The following is a 19748-nucleotide window of genomic DNA, read 5'->3' on the forward strand; positions in this document are numbered from 1 at the left end:
AATTGTTGTAAATTGTGAATCATTGTTTGAGAAGGGCAGAGATGTGAGAGCGAAGGAGATGTGGCCATGTTGGATTACTATATAAATACATAAGTGTTAATATAAGTGCTGAGTACACATCTTCGCACATGCACGACTTAAGATTTGGATAAACATTGTGCCCCCGCCCCCTGGCTCATAATGTATAAAATCATATTCGGTGTTCTTGTCCTCAAGCTGTGATCGATCAGACTACACAGAGGTAAGAGCACTTGTAGCAGGTTCCTCTAACTCCCCCATAGTCCCAGTGATAGAGCCAGCACTCAGGTGCACGGTCTCACTTGGTCAGGTGCAGAAGATCAATTCTTTGGATAACCCAGGGATCTCATAATCCATAAACTATAAAATTTTACAGATTTTCAGACGTTTTGGGCCACATTCAGCCTGAAACGCATGTGCTGAACATGGCCCAAAAAGTCTGAAAATCTGTAAAATGTTGTATTTTATTTTACATTTGTTTTCAACTTGTTCAATTAAATTTTTCAATTTTTTTCAATTCAATTTTTTTCAACTTCTTCTGCCTATAGGAGTGTGGTTATATGGGGCGGGCAATGGCCCAAAAAGTCTGAAAATCTGTAAAATTTTGTAGTTTATTTTACATTTTTTTTCAACTTGTTCAATTAAATTTTTCAATTTTTTCAATTCAATTTTTTTCAACTTCTTCTGCCTATAGGAGTGTGGTTATATGGGGCGGGCAATGGCCCAAAAAATGTTAAATTAAAGTACATCAGGACTGTCAAAATTAATGTTATCCTTCTCCCTATCAGTCTGAAAATCTGTAAAATTTTGTAGTTTATTTTACTTTTTTTTCAACTTGTTCAATTAAATTTTTAAATTTTTTCAATTCAATTTTTTTCAACTTCTTCTGCCTATAGGAGTGTGGTTAGATGGGCGGGCAATGGCCCAAAAAATGTCCAAGTAAGGGACATCAGGACTGTCAAAATTAATGTTATCCTTCTCTCTATCAGTCTGAAAATCTGTAAAATTTTGTAGTTTATTTTACATTTTTTTTCAACTTGTTCAATTAAATTTTTCAATTTTTTTCAATTCAATTTTTTTTCAACTTCTTCTGCCTATAGGAGTGTGGTTATATGGGGCGGGCAATGGCCCAAAAAGTCTGAAAATCTGTAAAATTTTGTAGTTTATTTTACTCTTTTTTTTTTCAACTTGTTCAATTACATTTTTCAATTTTTTTCAATTCAATTTTTTTCAACTTCTTCTGCCTATAGGAGTGAGGTGGGCAATAGCCCAAAAAATGTTCAATTAAAGTACATCAGGACTGTCAAAATTAATGTTATCCTTCTCCCTATCAGCATTTTAGATAGAGTTCGGCCAACGTGACGCCATGTTACGAGTGACTTCATTATTGCTACTTGGTAAGTGCTATAAAAAAATAAAAAATTCTAAAAATTCTAAAACTCAAAAACAATATAAATATTTCTAATTAATTTTTTTTTTTTTTTTTGGACAGTTTTGATTTCCAGATCAGCACAATCAAGTAAGAATTTTTAACAAAATTTTGGGATTATATATATGTAATTTTGTATTAATTAAAAAAAATATATATATATAAAAATCTAAAAAATTATCGTCATTCTGAATAATTTGGTCCAAGAGGGGCAATCTAGAGAATAATCCAGGAGATGCTTTAAAATAATTATCTTAGACAAATAGGAGGAGCTTGTTTACAAAGTACCTTTACTGAGTATCCTTCCTCAGGATCCATAAAGCATGGATATAGTTGGCCGTAATAATGGTACGATGTTCTGAAGGGTGGTATCAATCAGGTATTTCAATTAATGGGCGTATATATGCTTTGGATTAGTAGTTGGTTAACTCTTTCAGAGTCTTGACTTTAGTTTATACTCGAGTATAAGCCGAATTTTTCAGCATAGTTTTTGTGCTGAAAAAGCCCCCCTCGGCTTATACTCGAGTCAGCAAAAAAAATTTGTATTTTTTTATTTATTTTTTTAGGAGGGGGGGGTCTATGACCAGCCACAATATCAATGTATAGAATCTCCCATAAAATAGTGCAAAAAAAAAAAAAGTTTAAAAAAAATTAAAAAAATAAAAGTTGTAAATCCCTCCTTTCCCTAGAATACATATAAAAGTAGAAAATGACTGTGACACACAAACACATTAGGTATCCCTGTGTCTGATAGTGCCCAGTCTACTGAATACAGGGGATCTGCAGTGCTCCTGTTCCGTCGGGAAGGGGTTAATAGGAGCACTGCAGATACCCTATAGTCAGCCAGACTGAATTCCAAGTGGGGGGAAAAAAACTCAGTCCTCAAGCTCAGGGAAGGGGCAGACAGAGAACCAAAACACTCCCTCCCCTTTCCCAGCAACTACTGCACCCAAAAACTCCGACCATTTTAATTTCTGAAATTTTCCAGTAGCTGCTGCATTCCCCCCCCCACCCCCCCAGGCTTATACTCGAGTCAATAAGTTTTCCCAGTTTTTTGTGATAAAATTAGGGGCCTCGGCTTATATTCGGGTGGGCTTATACTCGAGTATATACGGTATATTAAATTCCAGGTAACTTTTCTTCTACATTTACCTGCAATACCCCTCATGGCCATATGGTGTGCTGTAGTGAAGAAATAATCACTATCATTCAGGGCTACAAAACCTTAAAGCCCCACCTACTGGTAGAAATGAAGAGGTATAGCTATATTATATTACACTATATTATTATACTCTGGAAGAAACTATTCCCCACTCGAACATCCCACTAATCTTCACCTTCCAATGTGATACAAGATACTTGCAGGAATATCCTCCTTCTATTGAAGAAAGAAAATTTTAGTTCTTAAAATTTTACCAAAATTTTCTAATAAACTTAAGTAACCTTTCTCTATTCTGCTCACTTGTCCCCTGCATGTAGGCTTACTTATTTTTTTTCTCATGATACAGACGAAGATGTTCTTTACCCATATGGCCCTGCTGAGGGAGACAAGGAAACCCCTTCTGAAGATGATGGAACATCCGGTGAAGTTCCGCTCTCCATTGAATTTAATTTTTTTGGAAAAAATTACAAATCTCTTTACGTAAGAACATTATCTTTTTCATTATCATTGTGTCACTTTGGTTATTTATTCTGGAATTTTATGAGCATTTCTTTATTTTGTAAAAGTTGTTTCTTTCATGTGTTGCAAAAAAAAAAAAAAATGGCCGTCTTCATGCCAGAATTTGAGAATATAGACTAGAAGAGAGGTGGTACTGCCTATGGTGTGTAAGCTATCATGGTACTACCACCCTCAATGCACTAAAGCTGGATACACTTCTTTGATGGCTGTCTGGCTGTGCATTGTAAATGTATCACCCCTGCCCTCTGGTGCACTGCAGAGAGAAGATTTATCATACACAGCCTGCCACTGTCAGAAAGGAGAAGATTAAACTTTTAATGGCCAAAGGAGCATTTTGTCAGTACGTAGTCAAGGAGGGATTCTGTGGGGAGGCTGTGGCATAAAAGGGGCATCATTATGGGCACCAAGAAGGAATGGGAATGATGGCATCAGGCTCAGGTGTGCCATTCCTTTAAGCTGACGAGAGGGCTACAAGACAAATGGGTTAAATATTATCAGAATGAATTGCTATCTATTGGAGAAACCCAATAGGTAATGGCAGATTTGTTATGGACGGCGGCTATCAGACACAACCCATGGACAGATGTGGTGCTGTTAATAGCCCACCCATAAACAAGCCACCATCTTCTTCTCACTTGTTTTTGGGGTGAGACATACTGGTGGCTCTTAGGAAGAAGCTTCACCGGCCCTTTCATCCATTACCCTTGGTGCTAATCTGGTTACCCCAACATGGTGCCATCTGGTAACTTACTTTGTGTGTAGTGTCGCCACCTCTTGGTGATATATGGTATCTAGATCCTAGCTATCTTCTACAGGTCATTAAAATGTATTGATATGTTATGTTCTATAGGTGAATAACAATGGACTGATTTCATTCAGCATGGAGGTATCCCAGTACACTCCAGATGCTTTCCCTCTCACTAAAGGTCAAAGCTTTGTCACCCCCTTCTGGGGAGATGTGGACAATGATTTAGGGGGCACCGTGTACTACAGAGAATCCACAGAACCTGAACTCCTGGGACAGATATCACAGGACATGGAGAAGCACCTGCCAAACCTGCACTTTAAGGCCACATGGGCATTTGTTGCCACCTGGGACAAAGTAGCGTATTATGGGTCTGCGTCCCAAAAGGTCAGATTTATAATATACTGATAATGGTGGGATCAAAGCAATGACATGGAGAATAACTAGAGACATGTTAGATACAAGAGAGATAGATAGATAGATAGATAGATAGATAGATAGATAGATAGATAGGAGATAGATAGATAGATAACTAGATAGATAGATAGGAGATAGATAGATAGATAGATAGATAGATAGATAGATAGATAACTAGATAGATAGATAGGAGATAGATAGATAGATAGATAGATAGATAGATAACTAGATAGATAGATAGGAGATAGATAGATAGATAGATAGATAGATAGGAGATAGATAGATAGATAGATAGATAGATAGATAGATAGATAGATAGATAGAGTGGCGTAACTAGGAATGGCGGGGCCCCGTGGCGAACTTTTGACATGGGCCCCCCCCGACACCGAAGATCTCGACCGAGTCCCTCCTACGCATTCCTGCGCGCTCTATTATGTCCCTTAGTGGCCCCTGCACACAGTATTATACCCAATAATGGCCCCTGCACACAGTATTATGTCCCTTAGTGGCCCCTACACACAGTATTATCCCCCATAGTGGCCCCTGCACACAGTATTATGTCCCTTAGTGGCCCCTACACACAGTATTATCCCCCATAGTGGCCCCTACACACAGTATTATCCCCCATAGTGGCCCCTGCACACAGTATAATGTCCCATAGTGGCCCCTACACACAGTATTATCCTCCATAGTGGCTCCTGTACACAGTATTATCCCCCATAGTGGCCCCTGCACACAGTATTATCCCCCATAGTGGCCCCTGCACACAGTATTATGTCCCTTAGTGGCCCCTGCACACAGTATTATACCCAATAGTGGCCCCTGCACACAGTATTATGTCCCTTAGTGGCCCCTACAGGACTAAATACTGTCACACGCTGACCGCTATACCAGGACAAATTGTGGATAAAAAAAAATCTGGTCCTGTGCATTACAATTTAGTAACTCCATGTGCCTCATAGTAATAGCAGTTAACCCCATCATCTCCCTCACATTAACCCCTGTCTGCCTCACCATAAGAGTTACTGATATGTGAGAGACATGGAGGTAATAATAAAGTATCTTCATTACTATTACCCCCATATGTCTCACATATCAGTAACTCTTATGGTGAGGCACACAGGGGTTAATGTGAGGGAGATGATGGGGTTAACTGCTATTACTATGAGGCACATGGAGTTACTAAAACACAAGTAATCCCCCCAAATGCCTGATAGTAATAAGTATAGTAACCCCAGTACGTACCTGTGTAGCTTCAGTTTCATTTTCCTGGAGCAGCTTCTTCCTCTTCTCTTCTGTGCTGGACGGCAGGGATAAGCCCCGCCTCCTCCTCTCATTGGTGGGCAGAGGACAGCAGAGAAAGGGAGGGGGGAGAGAGGGGGAGCGTCCTGCAGCGCTGACAGGAGCCAGAGCTGCAGCTCCTGTGTCTCAGCCACTGCTGCAGCTTCGGGGCCCCCTGTTGGTGGAAAGTATTCCACCAACAGGGGGCCCCGATCATTATACTCGGGGGTCCGAAAAGACCTCCGAGCATAATGATAGCAGCGGTAGCAGCTGTCACCGGGCCCCTAATGTCCCGGGCCCTGTGGCAGCTGCTACCGCTGCTATGGTGGTAGTTACGCCACTGGATAGATAGATAGATAGATAGATAGATAGATAGATAGATAGATAGATAGATAGATAGATAGATAGATAGGAGATAGATAGATAGATAGATAGATAGATAGATAGATAGATAGATAGGAGATAGATAGATAGATAGATAGGAGATAGATAGATAAGAGATAAATAGAGAGATAGATATGAGATAGATAGATAGATAGATAGATAGATAGATAGATAGATAGATAGATAGATAGATAGGAGATAGATAGATAGATAGATAGATATGAGATAGATAGATAGATAGATAGATAGGAGATAGATAGATAGATAGGAGATAGATAGATAAGAGATAAATAGAGAGATAGATATGAGATAGATAGATAGATAGGAGATAGATAGATAAGAGATAAATAGATAGATAGATAGGAGATAGATAGATAGATAGATAGATATGAGATAGATAGATAGATAGATAGATAGATAGATAGATAGATAGGAGATAGATAGATAGATAGATATGAGATAGATAGATAGATAGATAGATAGATAGATAGATAGATAGGAGATAGATTGATAATAGATAGATAGATAGATAGATAGATAGATAGATAGATAGATAGATAGATAGATAGATGATAGATAGGAGATAGATTGATAATAGATAGATAGATAGATAGATAGATAGATAGATAGGAGATAGATAGATAGATAGATAGATAGATAGATAGATAGATAGATAGATAGGAGATAGATAGATGATAGATAGATAGATAGATAGATAGGAGATAGATAGATAGATAGATAGATAGATAGATAGAAGATAGATAGATAGATAGATAGATAGGAGATAGATAGATAGATAGATAGGAGATAGATAGATAGATAGGAGATAGATAGATAGATAGATAGATGATAGATAGGAGATAGATAGATAGATGATAGATAGATAGATAGATAGATAGATAGATAGATAGGAGATAGATAGATAGATAGATAGATAGGAGATAGATAGATAGGAGATAGATAATAGATAGATAAATAGATAGATAGGAGATAGATAGATAGATAGATAGATAGATAGATAGATAGATAGATAGATAGGAGATAGATAGATAGATAGATAGGAGATAGATAGATAGATAGATAGATAGATAGATAGATAATAGATAGGAGATAGATTGATAATAGATAGATAGATAGATAGATAGATAGATAGATGATAGATAGGAGATAGATAGATAGATAGATAGATAGATAGATAGATAGGAGATAGATAGATAGATAGATAGATAGGAGATAGATAGATAGATAGATAGATAGATAGATAGACAGGTAGATAGATAGATAGATAGATAGATAGATAGATAGATAGATAGGAGATAGATAGATAGATAGATAGATAGATAGATAGATAGATAGGAGATATTAGATAGATTTGTTTGAGAATCATTGTTTTCTCTCAGCTTTTATTTCCAGGATAGATAATTCTCTGATATTTCCACTATGGGTCTATCAAACCTTTTATTGTCCTTTTCTCCATTTTCCCACATCAGAGAAACACCTTCCAGGCCGTCCTCACTACTGATGGTTTCCATTATATCGCCATCTTAAATTACGGTGACATCCAGTGGACAACTGGAACTGCCAGTAATGGAAACCCTATGACTGGGACGGGTGGGACCCCTGCTCAGGTAGGTCAAGACAAGTGGCAAGTGTCTTCTTTAGTAAATACTAAGGTTGAGCAATTGGGATTGGAAAAGATCGGATTCCGAACGGTGATCGAGTAAATTTCACGATCGCGATCGGAATTCCGATGTCGATCTTTTCCGGCGGAATCGAGGTTGGAGGTTATCTCAAAATCGTCTCAACCCGATCCATTTATATATCATTAATAGGGTTTAGCGATTGGGATCGGGAAAGAGCCGATTCCGATCGGTGATCGAGTAAATTTCACAATCGCGGTCAGCTGGAAAATGATCAGAAATAGGATTTTAAAATCAATCCTGAAATCTCAAGATCAGCTCAACCCCAGTAAATATCAACTCCTCTGTGTTACCGCCACCTGCTGGCGATCTTTGGTATTTCAGCCACAGTCTAGATGATAGTTTTATACTGTATATTCTCCAGTTATGTCAATTTGGTGTCACATGTCCAGTGGAATCTCATAAGAATAAAGTAATAGAGACTTGTTATTACCCATTCATAGGCTGGATTTAACAGCGGAGATGAGACTAATTACTTTAACATCCCTGGCTCCAGAACTGATGCGGTGCTGTACATTGCGTCCACAACCAATGTCGACTACCGTGGCCGATGGGTGTTCGAGGTCAATAACTTTAAGGTTCCCGGAGGCTGCGTTTATAAAGGTATCTATCTATCTATCTATCTATCTATCTATCTATCTATCTATCTATCTGATTATCTATCTATCTATCTATCTATCTATCTATCTATCTATCTATCTATCTATCTCCTATCTATGTATCTATCTATCTATCTCCTATCTATCTATCTATGTATCATCTATCTATCTATCTACCTATCTATCTATCTATCTATCTCCTATCTATCTATCTATCTCCTATCTATCTATCTATCTATCTACCTATCTATCTATCTCCTATCTATCTATCTATCTATCTATCTATCTATCTATCTATCTCCTATCTATCTATCTATCTATCTATCTCCTATCTATCTATTTCCTATCTATCTATCTATCTATCTATCTCCTATCTATCTATTTCCTATCTATCTATCTATCTCCTATCTATCTATCTATCTATCTATCTCTTATCTATCTATCTATCTATCTATCTATCTCCTATCTATCTATCTATCTATCTATTTATCTATCTGATTATCTATCTATCTATCTATCTATCTATCTATCTCCTATCTATGTATCTATCTATCTAGCTCCTATCTATCTATGTATCATCTATCTATCTATCTATCTATCTATCTATCTATCTATCTATCTCCTATCTATCTATCTATCTATCTCCTATCTATCTATCTACCTATCTATCTATCTATCTATCTATCTATCTCCTATTTATCTATCTATCTATCTATCTATCTATCTATCTATCTCCTATCTATCTATCTATCTATCTATCTATCTATCTCCTATCTATCTATTTCCTATCTATCTATCTATCTATCTATCTATCTATCTATCTATCTCCTATCTATCTATCTATCTATCTATCTATCTATCTATCTATCTTCTATCTATCTATCTATCTATCTATCTTCTATCTATCTATCTATCTATCTATCTCCTATCTATCTCCTATCTATCTATCTATCTATCTATCTATCTATCTATCTATCTCCTATCTATCTATCTATCTATCTCCTATCTATCTATCTATCTATCTATCTATCTATCTATCTATCTCCTATCTATCTATCTATCTATCTATCATCTATCTATCTCCTATCTATCTATCTATCTATCTATCCATCTCCTATCTATCTATCTATCTATCTATCATCTATCTATCTTCTATCTATCTATCTCTCTATCTCCTATCTATCTATCTATCTATCTATCTATCTATCTATCTATCTATCATCTATCTATCATCTATCTATCTATCTATCTATCTATCTATCTATCTATCTATCATCTATCTATCTTCTATCTATCTATCTATCTATCTATCTATCTCCTATCTATCTATCTATCTATCTATCTATCTATCTCCTATCTATCTATCTATCTATCTATCTATCTATCTCTTATCTATCTCAGTCGTCCTTTCCCTTACAATGTTCTCTGTCTCTTCAGCAAACTTTGCTAAAGAAGGAGAAGATTTCTGGACAGAAGAAGTCTGCAGCACTAAGTGCTCGTGTAAGGATGGCAGGGTGTCCTGTGTGGAGGAGGTCTGCCCCGAGCACAGCACCTGCGAAGCCTCAGGATCCTTCTTCACCTGCAAGATCGAGGAGAAGAAATGCCACTAATATGTCTGACCTCCCCAGCGTCCTGACGTCACCCGCCTTAGTATCTTAGTTCCGAGTGCAATATCAAAACTAGTGGAAAACACTTCATTTCCCCTATGACAAGGCCTACAGCAACCAACCCATAGAGAGGTGCGGAGGCTGAGCTCATGCTGTGGACCTATATGGCGGAGACCCCTTTATAATCTATAGCACCCCTCTGTACACCCCATGTGCCCCCCTGATTGGTTGCTTTGGGATATCACACCGAAATATCTGTCATACATGAGACACATAACATGTAATAAGTAGATGTAGAGCATCATGTGATCAATAAAAGGCTTCTGACAAGACGTCTGAATATTCACTTCGGTTCCTTGGCCTCCCTCCCCTGTAGTAACCGTATACTCCTGGTATATTAGACTCTCATACTATGGTTAGTTCTAGTCTTTCATTTTCACATTTGGTAAGTCTGGTTGCCTAGCCACCTCTTTACTTCCTGCCTGGGTGACTACCACTTGGGCACTTGTTACCAGGAAGTGAAGCGGTCACAGGAAGTTCCATGAGCTCTATCGTTGGCTGCCTCTCTGTTCTGCACAGACTTGTTGGAGGTCTCTTTGGATCAGGAAACAAGAAGTCGGTAATACTATAAAGGTTTTGGAGAGATGTATAAGGCCTGGTTCACATCTGCACTCGGTATTCCGAACTCAGATGTGAACCGGGACTAAGCTTACCATACACTCACATGTGCAGGCTATATCCTGCCCCTACTGGCAAGATGTGTGAACTGCAAGAGCCTACACAAAAATAGTCTTATAACAGTTGGGACGGGAAAAGCTGAGTCTGCAAATTTTTGCTGCAATCTAATATTACAGATAGGAGATACATCAGTACACCCCTCCCCCCAAGGCCTGACTACGACTACACACTATAAAAATCAATAAAATTGCACATCATGAAAACCAGCTCAGGCCATGGATCATATAGAGCACGACTTTCACAATACACAACTTTTTAAAAAACTTTATTACATTTTTGTCATAGATTACAGATAAAACAGGAACAGGTATAGAAATTGCAGCTATAGGGGACACGCTGGTAGTAATATCCTAAAGGCCTCGCTACAACATAAGAAGACACCAGTGTTATAGATAGCGGATGGTAAATTGGGGCCCTGTTACACATATTACATTGGGGCCCTGGAGCTAAAGGTATGCCCCTGCAGTAGAGCCACCCTAAATCCTTCTCCCCCCACTGTGTATGACCATTCCAACCCTTCAGCTCCCCCATTATGAGCTAGTACTTATAAATACCCCAACACCATTTAATATGTTCCACAATGGCCCACACAGCATGATATGTTCCACAGTGGACCCGTATGGTATAATATACTCCACAGTGGCCCCTACATGGTATAATATGTTCCAAATTGGCCCCCACACAGTAGAATCTGCTCCACAGTGGTCATCACACAATATAATATGCTCCACAGTGGCCCATACAGTATAATATACTCCACAGTGGCCCCTACACGGTATAATATGCTCCACAGTGGCCCACACAGTATAATATGCTCCACAGTGGCCCACACAGTATAATATGCTCCACAGTGGCCCCCACACAGTAGAATCTGCTCCACAGTGGCCCTCACACAATATAATATGCTCCACAGTGGCCCCTACACGGTATAATATGCTCTACAGTGGCCCCACAAAGTATAATATGCTCCACAGTGGCCCACACAGTATAATATGCTCCACAGTGGCCCCCCACACAGTAGAATCTGCTCCACAGTGGCCCTCACACAATATAATATGCTCCACAGTGGCCCCTACACGGTATAATATGCTCTACAGTGGCCCCACAAAGTATAATATGCTCCACAGTGGCCCTCACACAATATAATATGCTCCACAGTGGCCTACACAGTATAATATACTCTACAGTGGCCCCTACACGGTATAATATGCTCCACAGTGGCCCATACAATATAATATACTCCACAGTGGCCCCTACACGGTATAGGGACCTATCTATAACACATACTGTATAATAATCTTAGGGCCCTTAGGAATCTTTCTATAATACATAGTGTAGAACATAGGTCAGTAATAGAGAGGAGCGAGTATTATTCGATTGAATACCTCCCGCCATAGGTGTAAGCGGCCGAACACCAAGGGGTTAAGCGCATCGAATATTGGATATATATAAGGTTGTCTATGGGGCCCAGTCTTTATTAGTGACGCCCCTGAGTGAATACTAGGGAGGGTACTTAGACAATGCCCTTAGGGGTGGCCTAAAGTCAAACTTTTTGGGGGGACACAGCGGACCCCTATTCTACTGACTGTGCCCAATTCGGTTTATGCTGCATGGACTGCCAGAAAGAAGCTTCAGATTGAGGCCTGGCTTACTGCAGCAGTCACTACCGGGCCCTGGAGGATGAGGAGGCCCGGTACTAATTTATCTCCAGGACTATACGCTGGACATGGTAAGTGGGGGGCCCTGATACAGATTATATGTACCGTAGCAACCAATCACAGCGCATCTTTCATTTTTCAAGGGCGGAATACGAAGTGAAAGTTGCTCTGTGATTGGATGTTAAGTTCTTAAGCTTTTTCACAAATTAAAGGGATTGTCCAGTTTATAATGTTGATGAGATATCGTTAATCCCTTCCTGACATTATCCATGCTGTTATGGTGAATGAATATGGCGGCTGCTCAGCTCCCGGTGTATTGTTTGCGGTTCTCTGCGCTGATCCTGGACATTTCATCTTCGGCACCTTGGCCAAAGCCGATTGAGACACCATTTTTGTGAAGGTGTACAGGCGCCGCCATTTTCCTGTAGATCACTGGCACCCGGGCCGACGATCAGCTGCCATGACAGTCGTTTTACTGTTTTTAATAAAAAAGTATCAAAGCAATAGACATTCCCCAAAATGGTAGAACTAAAAAATGTATCTGACCCCGCAAATAACCCCAAAAAAACACGTCCTACGCACGGAAATGTAAAAAAGTGACGGGTGTCAGAATATGGCGTCTACGAGAAAGGAAAGAAATTGTGTAAAGTTTTGGATTTTTAGTAACGGGTTAAAGCATAGAAAAAAAAACTATAAATTTGGTATCGCTGGAATCGGACCAACCCATAGAATACAGGGGACAGGTCATCTGTGGCCGCACAGTGAATTCCAGTTTGTAATATGGATGACCTATCCTTAAAGGGGTTATCCAGTTTCTTATATTGATGACCTATTCTTAAAGGGAGTATCCAGTTTCTTATATTGATGACCTATTCTTAAAGGGAGTATCCAGTTTCTTATATTGATGACCTATTCTTAAAAAGGTTATCCAGTTTCTTATATTGATTACCTATTTCTTAAAGGGGTTATCCAGTTTCTTATATTGATGACCTATTTCTTAAAGGGGTTATCCAGTTTCTTATATTGACAGCTTATCCTTAAAGGGGTTATCCAGTTTGTAATATGGATGACCTATCCTTAAAGGGGTTATCCAGTTTCTTATATTGATAACCTTTTCTTAAAGGGGTTATCCAGTTTCTTATATTGATGACCTATTCTTAAAGGGGTTATCCAGTTTCTTATATTGATGAACTATTCTTTTAAAGGGGTTCTCCAGTTTCTTATATTGATGACCTATTTCTTAAAGGGGTTATCCAGTTTGTTATATTGACAGCTTATCCTTAAAGGGGTTATCCAGTTTGTTATATTGACAGCTTATCCTTAAAGGGGTTATCCAGTTTGTAATATTGATGACCTTTTCTTAAAGGGGTTCTCCAGTTTCTTATATTGATGACCTATTTCTTAAAGGGGTTATCCAGTTTCTTATATTAACAGCTTATCCTTAAAGGAGTTATCCAGTTTGTTATATTGACAGCTTATCCTTAAAGGGGTTATCCAGTTTGTAATATTGATGACCTTTTCTTAAAGGGGTTATCCAGTTTCTTAAATTGATTAAATATTCTTAAAGGGGTTATCCAGTTTGTAATATTGATGGCCTACTTTTAAAGGGGTTATCCAAGTTTCTAATCTTGACCCTTGTTCTTAAAGGCGTTATCCAGTTTCTAATCTTGACCCTTGTTCTTAAAGGCGTTATCCAGTTTCTAATCTTGACCAGCTATCCTTAGGTCTGTGAGGGTCATACACCCAGGGCCCCTACAGATCAGCTACTTTGGGAGCTGCGTTATGTAGTGGCAGGTTTTCTGTCCCATTGAAATCTGTGTAAACATCACTGGGAGCCGATAGGTCCCCAATCAGAAGATCTATGAGGGTCTCAGCCTTCAATATTACAAACCCCTTTAATCTCTTACCGTCCAGTTTTGATCTTTATGGTGCAGTAATTTTTTTTGTGGTTATTTGTTGTTTAAACAATGACAAAAAATTCTAAAAGATTTTGTGAGTAGCGATATACCGTAACTCCATCATTCATTATACATATCCATCCAGCAAGCCGTCATTTCCACTGTATGCCTTTACATTACTCCGACATCTTCTTGGCTTTATCGCAGCAGACTGACTCTGAGAAACCACCTTAGTCAATGCTTTTTATGGCCATTTTGCAGGATACTGAAGAATTTGATCTAATAATTGAATTCCTATAATGATTTGACGTTATAAATAGAGTAATATTAACCAACGGCCTTTGCCTTAGAAATTATTTTATTAGCATTGCAATCACTGTAAGATATAATGTAATCTCTAGAAATCTTCAGAACTGATAGTAGTGAACTAGAATGTTTATTATTAGTTTAATCAAAGCCCAAAATTTCTTAAATCTGACATTAACAGGCACCAAATTATCAAGTATTACATTTATTCAGAAGACATGGGTGTACCACATAGGCCCCTTCACTTGGAACGAGTCACATGTCATGGTTTCATGACTCCTATAAGAAATAGGAAGAGTCCAGAGGGTGGGCTTGCATCCATTTGTTCATCTTTGTTCATAGCAGTGACAACTTATCTTTGTAAAGGATGACATTTAAAGCAGTTATGTCTAGTCTCCATCTGATGGCAGAAAATGACAGAGGGGAAAATGCGAAGTTCGTAGATATATATATTTCTATGCTTTCATTGTGTATTTTCTAGAAAAAAGAAGCTGTTCATAGAGAAAGCCTGTGAGTCCTGCTTACTCCGCCCACACAGTATGACTGACAGTTGCTCCAGTATGAGTGGGCGGAGCAGCAGGACTCACAGGCTTTGACTGTGAATGGCTTTTTACATGAAAATACTCAATTGAAGCATACAAAACTATATATCTCCGAATTCAGCATCTCTTCCTCTACCTTATGCTGCCCTCAAAAAGGACCCCTGACAGATCCACTTTAAGTGTTTGGGTCCTCTTAGAAGACATCAAATCTGATAAAAAAATAATTGTATTTGGATAACTCCATGGTCGTGTCCCGGAAATAAAGTGTAAGATTACTACAAGTGCCAGACTATAAAAAGGACTATATTGGTGATTAGAATTGGATGGCATTCCCCTTTATTGGCATGTAATAGGTACAGGTGAGCCGCACAAGATGTATATACGAGTTTTCCCTATATCACTAAGTGTGACATCAAGTTTATGTTGATTCTTCAAGCCTCGTAAGGGTCCTTAAAGGGAGAATCAACTCAAAATTTTCTGCTGACATATCAGAAGATCAAAATCCAGAAAACGACTGACTCCATAGTCTAGAGCAGGGCATAGATGTTAGATGAGTACTGGCTGGATCCAATGATTTCTACAGGACCAGTCAACCATCTAAGGTCTATGATGTCCTCTCAACTCTCCATCAACAGCAGATGTTGGGAGAGATATTGAGAATTGGGACATTGATTTGTCGAGGAGATAAGCTGATGCCAGAAGTGTCTTATAAACCTCTCACAGTTCAGGACACTGCTCGGCCTAGCTGGGAATGAATCGGGGAGTCAGGCAAGATAGTTGTCAGCCGAACAAGTATTCAGGGGACACCTATCTGCAGTTTATGGTTAGCTTCAGCTTCTACTTCAGGTTGGCAGGAAATCTTGAGTTCCTGCTCAAGTTTTTGGAGAACCTTCTTCTTTACAGACAAGGTGCCATCAGTGTCCAACACCGAAAGCTCCAATTTCTTGTCCAAAACCTTGAACAGGAATTGTGACCTATTGACTCCCCTCAAAATCTCGTCTTTTCCTGCTTGTGGATGATGAAGATTGTTATGAAGATGGACACCAGAGAAGTAAGAGAATAACTGCAGTAAGACAAGAGCTGAGCTATTTTTTAATGTTGGTTTGGCTAAAATGATAAAGCTGTTGTGAATTATTATATCTAATGAAAGCGGAGGAAAGATAGTCCCCGTTGACTGCCTTGTTTCTTTCAGACCATGGTTGGGAAGTCTGGAGACCAGAGTGAGAAGAAGCAAAGTCTTCTTCCGATGAAGAACTTGGCTGGATTTCCATCATGTAGCCTCAGACAAGGTGGAGTCTGGACAATTTGGTGGACTTTTCAAGTGATATGATGTGGAACATAAATGATAGGTTTATTCTGTATATCTGTTATACCTAAATATTATGTAGAATAGCTGATAGACTGAGAGAGGAAAGCAAGCAAGGGAAGCAGGCCCAAGGCCCTGTGGCCCAACACAACTTCTTCAGGTGGAGACCTAGCAGTCTTCCTCATCGATCTGACACAAGAAGTGTCGTCCTGAGCTCTGACAGACAAGACCTTCATCGCAAGGCTTGTCGTGACACTCCACTTTCCCATTGTGTTTACAGGAACATTTTTGGTTGCAAGATTCATCACTCCATATGATTTGCCCATGACTCAAAAAACTATCTGTAGATAGAAGATAAACAAAGAAGGAGTTTTATCAGCAGGGCCTATATCTGATTTCCACAAAATCCTTACTCCTATCTAAATTAGTCTCCTATTGAAACGTTGGTGACATCACTCCTGACAAAAATGTGGTTCTTCCATTTTCTAAACATGAAAAAAACTCCATTGTGAGGCTACATTGTGCTCCTCGCTATGATATTTTTGTGCAGTGCTAAGTCTACTTTCTAGTTGCCTGCATACAGCCCAGAGACAACTTAGCTTTGAGCTAAAAACGAACAGTCTGCCTCGAACAACTCAACTTTTTTTTTTTTTTTTTACCATAAATATTAATAACATATCCCTAGTATCAGTCAAGGTCCACCAACTGGGAACCCAACCAAACCCAAGAACAAAGGAACTGACTTACCTTCACACCCCAGATGGGTATCAACCACACCTGCCATTTTCAACAAAACTGACTAGACAAAATGGATTTGAAATGCTCAATCCTTTGGTTATCTGGAGATGAGCTGTGCCCGGCAGTGGTTTACAACCCGTCTTGCAACTCAGGACACAGGCACCAGTCAGCCTAGCCTATGTGAATCCACTTGGTCCGCAACGTCTGACGGCTAATGGCAAGTTTTGGTCTCTAGATCTTTGCAACTTGGCAAGAATTCTTCCACATTCTTGCTCAGGATTTTGGTAGCTGCTGCCACAGGGCCCGCGACATTGAGCCTATGATGTTTTTTGTTTTTGTTTTGTTCTTTTTACAGGCCGTTACCTGCTGGAGTAACCCCAGCAGGTAACAGGGCCTATTTACTTACTAATTCCTGCTCCTGCTCACAGCCACGTGTGCGTCTCCTTTTGTGGAAGTGGAGGCGGCTGTGAGCAGGAACGGGGATCGGTAAATGAGGCTGCAGGCCCGCGCAAACACTGCTATCATTATACTCGGGGGTCTTTTCAGACCCCCGAGTATAATGATTGGAGGGCCAGGGGAGTTGAGGGAATATAAAAAACAGTGTTACATACCTCTACTGTGCTCCGGCAGTCTGCGGGCCTGTTTGGTAATGTCCCAGATGTCACGTGGGCCTGTCCTGCGTCATTATGCATCGCAACACAGTCCTGGCTCACATGATATCTGGTCCAACATTGAAGATGGCCGAAAGTAGTGCGGAATGCACCAGAGCCAGGGAGAGGTAAATAACAGTTTTTTATGTTTGTATTTTATGTTTCTGATCATTATAATCTGAAATCTGAAAAAAACTTAGAGGATAATAATTGGTCATGGATGGTCCAAAATGGGGCATAATAGTGTGTGCAGAAGCCACTATGGGGCATAATACTGTGTGCAGGGGCCACTATGGGGCATAATACTGTGTGCAGGGGCCACTATGGGGTATAATACTGTGTGCAGGGGCCACTATGGGGCATAATACTGTGTGCAGGGGCCACTATGGGGCATAATACTGTGTGCAGGGGCCACTATGGGGTATAATACTGTGTGCAGGGGCCACTATAGGGGATAATACTGTGTGCAGGGGCCACTATGGGACATTATACTGTGTGCAGGGGCCACTATGGGACATAATACTGTGTGCAGGGGCCACTATGGGACATAATACTGTGTGCAGGGACCACTATGGGACATAATACTGTGTGCAGGGACCACTATGGGAAATAATACTGTGTGCAGGGGCCACTATGGGGTATAATACTGTGTGCAGGGGCCACTATGGGGCATAATACTGTGTGCAGGGGCCACTATGGGGCATAATACTGTGTGCAGGGGCCACTATGGGGTATAATACTGTGTGCAGGGGCCACTATAGGGGATAATACTTAGAGATGAGCGAACAGTGTTCTATCGAACACATGTTCGATCGGATATCAGGGTGTTCGCCATGTTCGAATCGAATCGAACACCACGTGGTAAAGTGCGCCAAAATTCGATTCCCCTCCCACCTTCCCTGGCGCCTTTTTTGCACCAATAACAGCGCAGGGGAGGTGGGACAGGAACTACGACACCGGGGGCATTGAAAAAAATTGGAAAAAGTCATTGGCTGCCGAAATCAGGTGACCTCCTTTTTAGACGAATAGTGGATTTCAAATCCGGGTCATATGAGAATGTGAACTTTGTGACTATGAGACAGGGATAGCTGTACAGGCAGGGATAGCTAGGGATAACCTTTATTTAGGGGGGAATGTTATTAAAAATAACTTTTTGGGGCTCTATCGGGTGTGTAATTGTGATTTTTGTGAGATAAACTTTTTCCCATAGGGATGCATTGGCCAGCGCTGATTGGCCGAATTCCGTACTCTGGCCAATCAGTGCTGGCCAATGCATTCTATTAGCTTGATGAAGCAGAGTGTGCACAAGGGTTCAAGCGCACCCTCGGCTCTGATGTAGCAGAGCCGAGGCTGCACAAGGGTTCAAGCGCACCCTCGGCTCTGATGTAGGAGAGCCGAGGGTGCACTTGAACCCTTGTGCACCCTCAGCTCTGCTACATCAGAGCCGAGGGTGCGCTTGAACCCTTGTGCACACTCTGCTTCATCAAGCTAATAGAATGCATTGGCCAGCGCTGATTGGCCAATGTATTCTATTAGCCTGATGAAGTAGAGCTGAATGTGTGTGCTAAGCACACACATTCAGCTCTACTTCATCGGGCTAATAGAATGCATTGGCCAGCGCTGATTGGCCAATGCATTCTATTAGCCCGATGAAGTAGAGCTGAATGTGTGTGCTAAGCACACACATTCAGCACTGCTTCATCACGCCAATACAATGCATTAGCCAGTGCTGATTGGCCAGAGTACGGAATTCGGCCAATCAGCGCTGGCTCTGCTGGAGGAGGCGGAGTCTAAGGTCGGACCTGAATGGAGACTGGTGTGGAGCGATCTTAGACTCCGCCTCCTCCAGCAGAGCCAGCGCTGATTGGTCGAGTTCCGTACTCTGGCCAATCAGCGCTGGCCAATGCATTCTATTAGCTTGATGAAGCAGAGTGTGCACAAGGGTTCAAGCGCACCCTCGGCTCTGATGTAGCAGAGCTGAGGGTGCACAAGGGTTCAAGTGCACCCTCGGCTCTCCTACATCAGAGCCGAGGGTGCGCTTGAACCCTTGT

The 19748-nt window shown here is 40.3% G+C and overlaps 1 protein-coding gene across 1 annotated transcript; it reads left to right on the plus strand.

The window, feature by feature from the left end:
• Positions 1–1770: 1770 nt before the first annotated feature.
• LOC142210137 (alpha-tectorin-like) lies at positions 1771–9864 on the plus strand. The gene is made up of 6 exons (XM_075279163.1): positions 1771–1795; positions 2956–3089; positions 3979–4260; positions 7446–7583; positions 8099–8258; positions 9692–9864. Exons 1-6 carry the CDS (start codon positions 1771–1773, stop codon positions 9862–9864), a joined length of 912 nt encoding a protein of 303 aa, XP_075135264.1.
• The last annotated feature ends 9884 nt before the right edge of the window (positions 9865–19748 follow it).

Source organism: Leptodactylus fuscus, chromosome 6 (assembly GCF_031893055.1).
Source record: "Leptodactylus fuscus isolate aLepFus1 chromosome 6, aLepFus1.hap2, whole genome shotgun sequence".
Classification (NCBI taxonomy): domain Eukaryota; kingdom Metazoa; phylum Chordata; class Amphibia; order Anura; family Leptodactylidae; genus Leptodactylus; species Leptodactylus fuscus.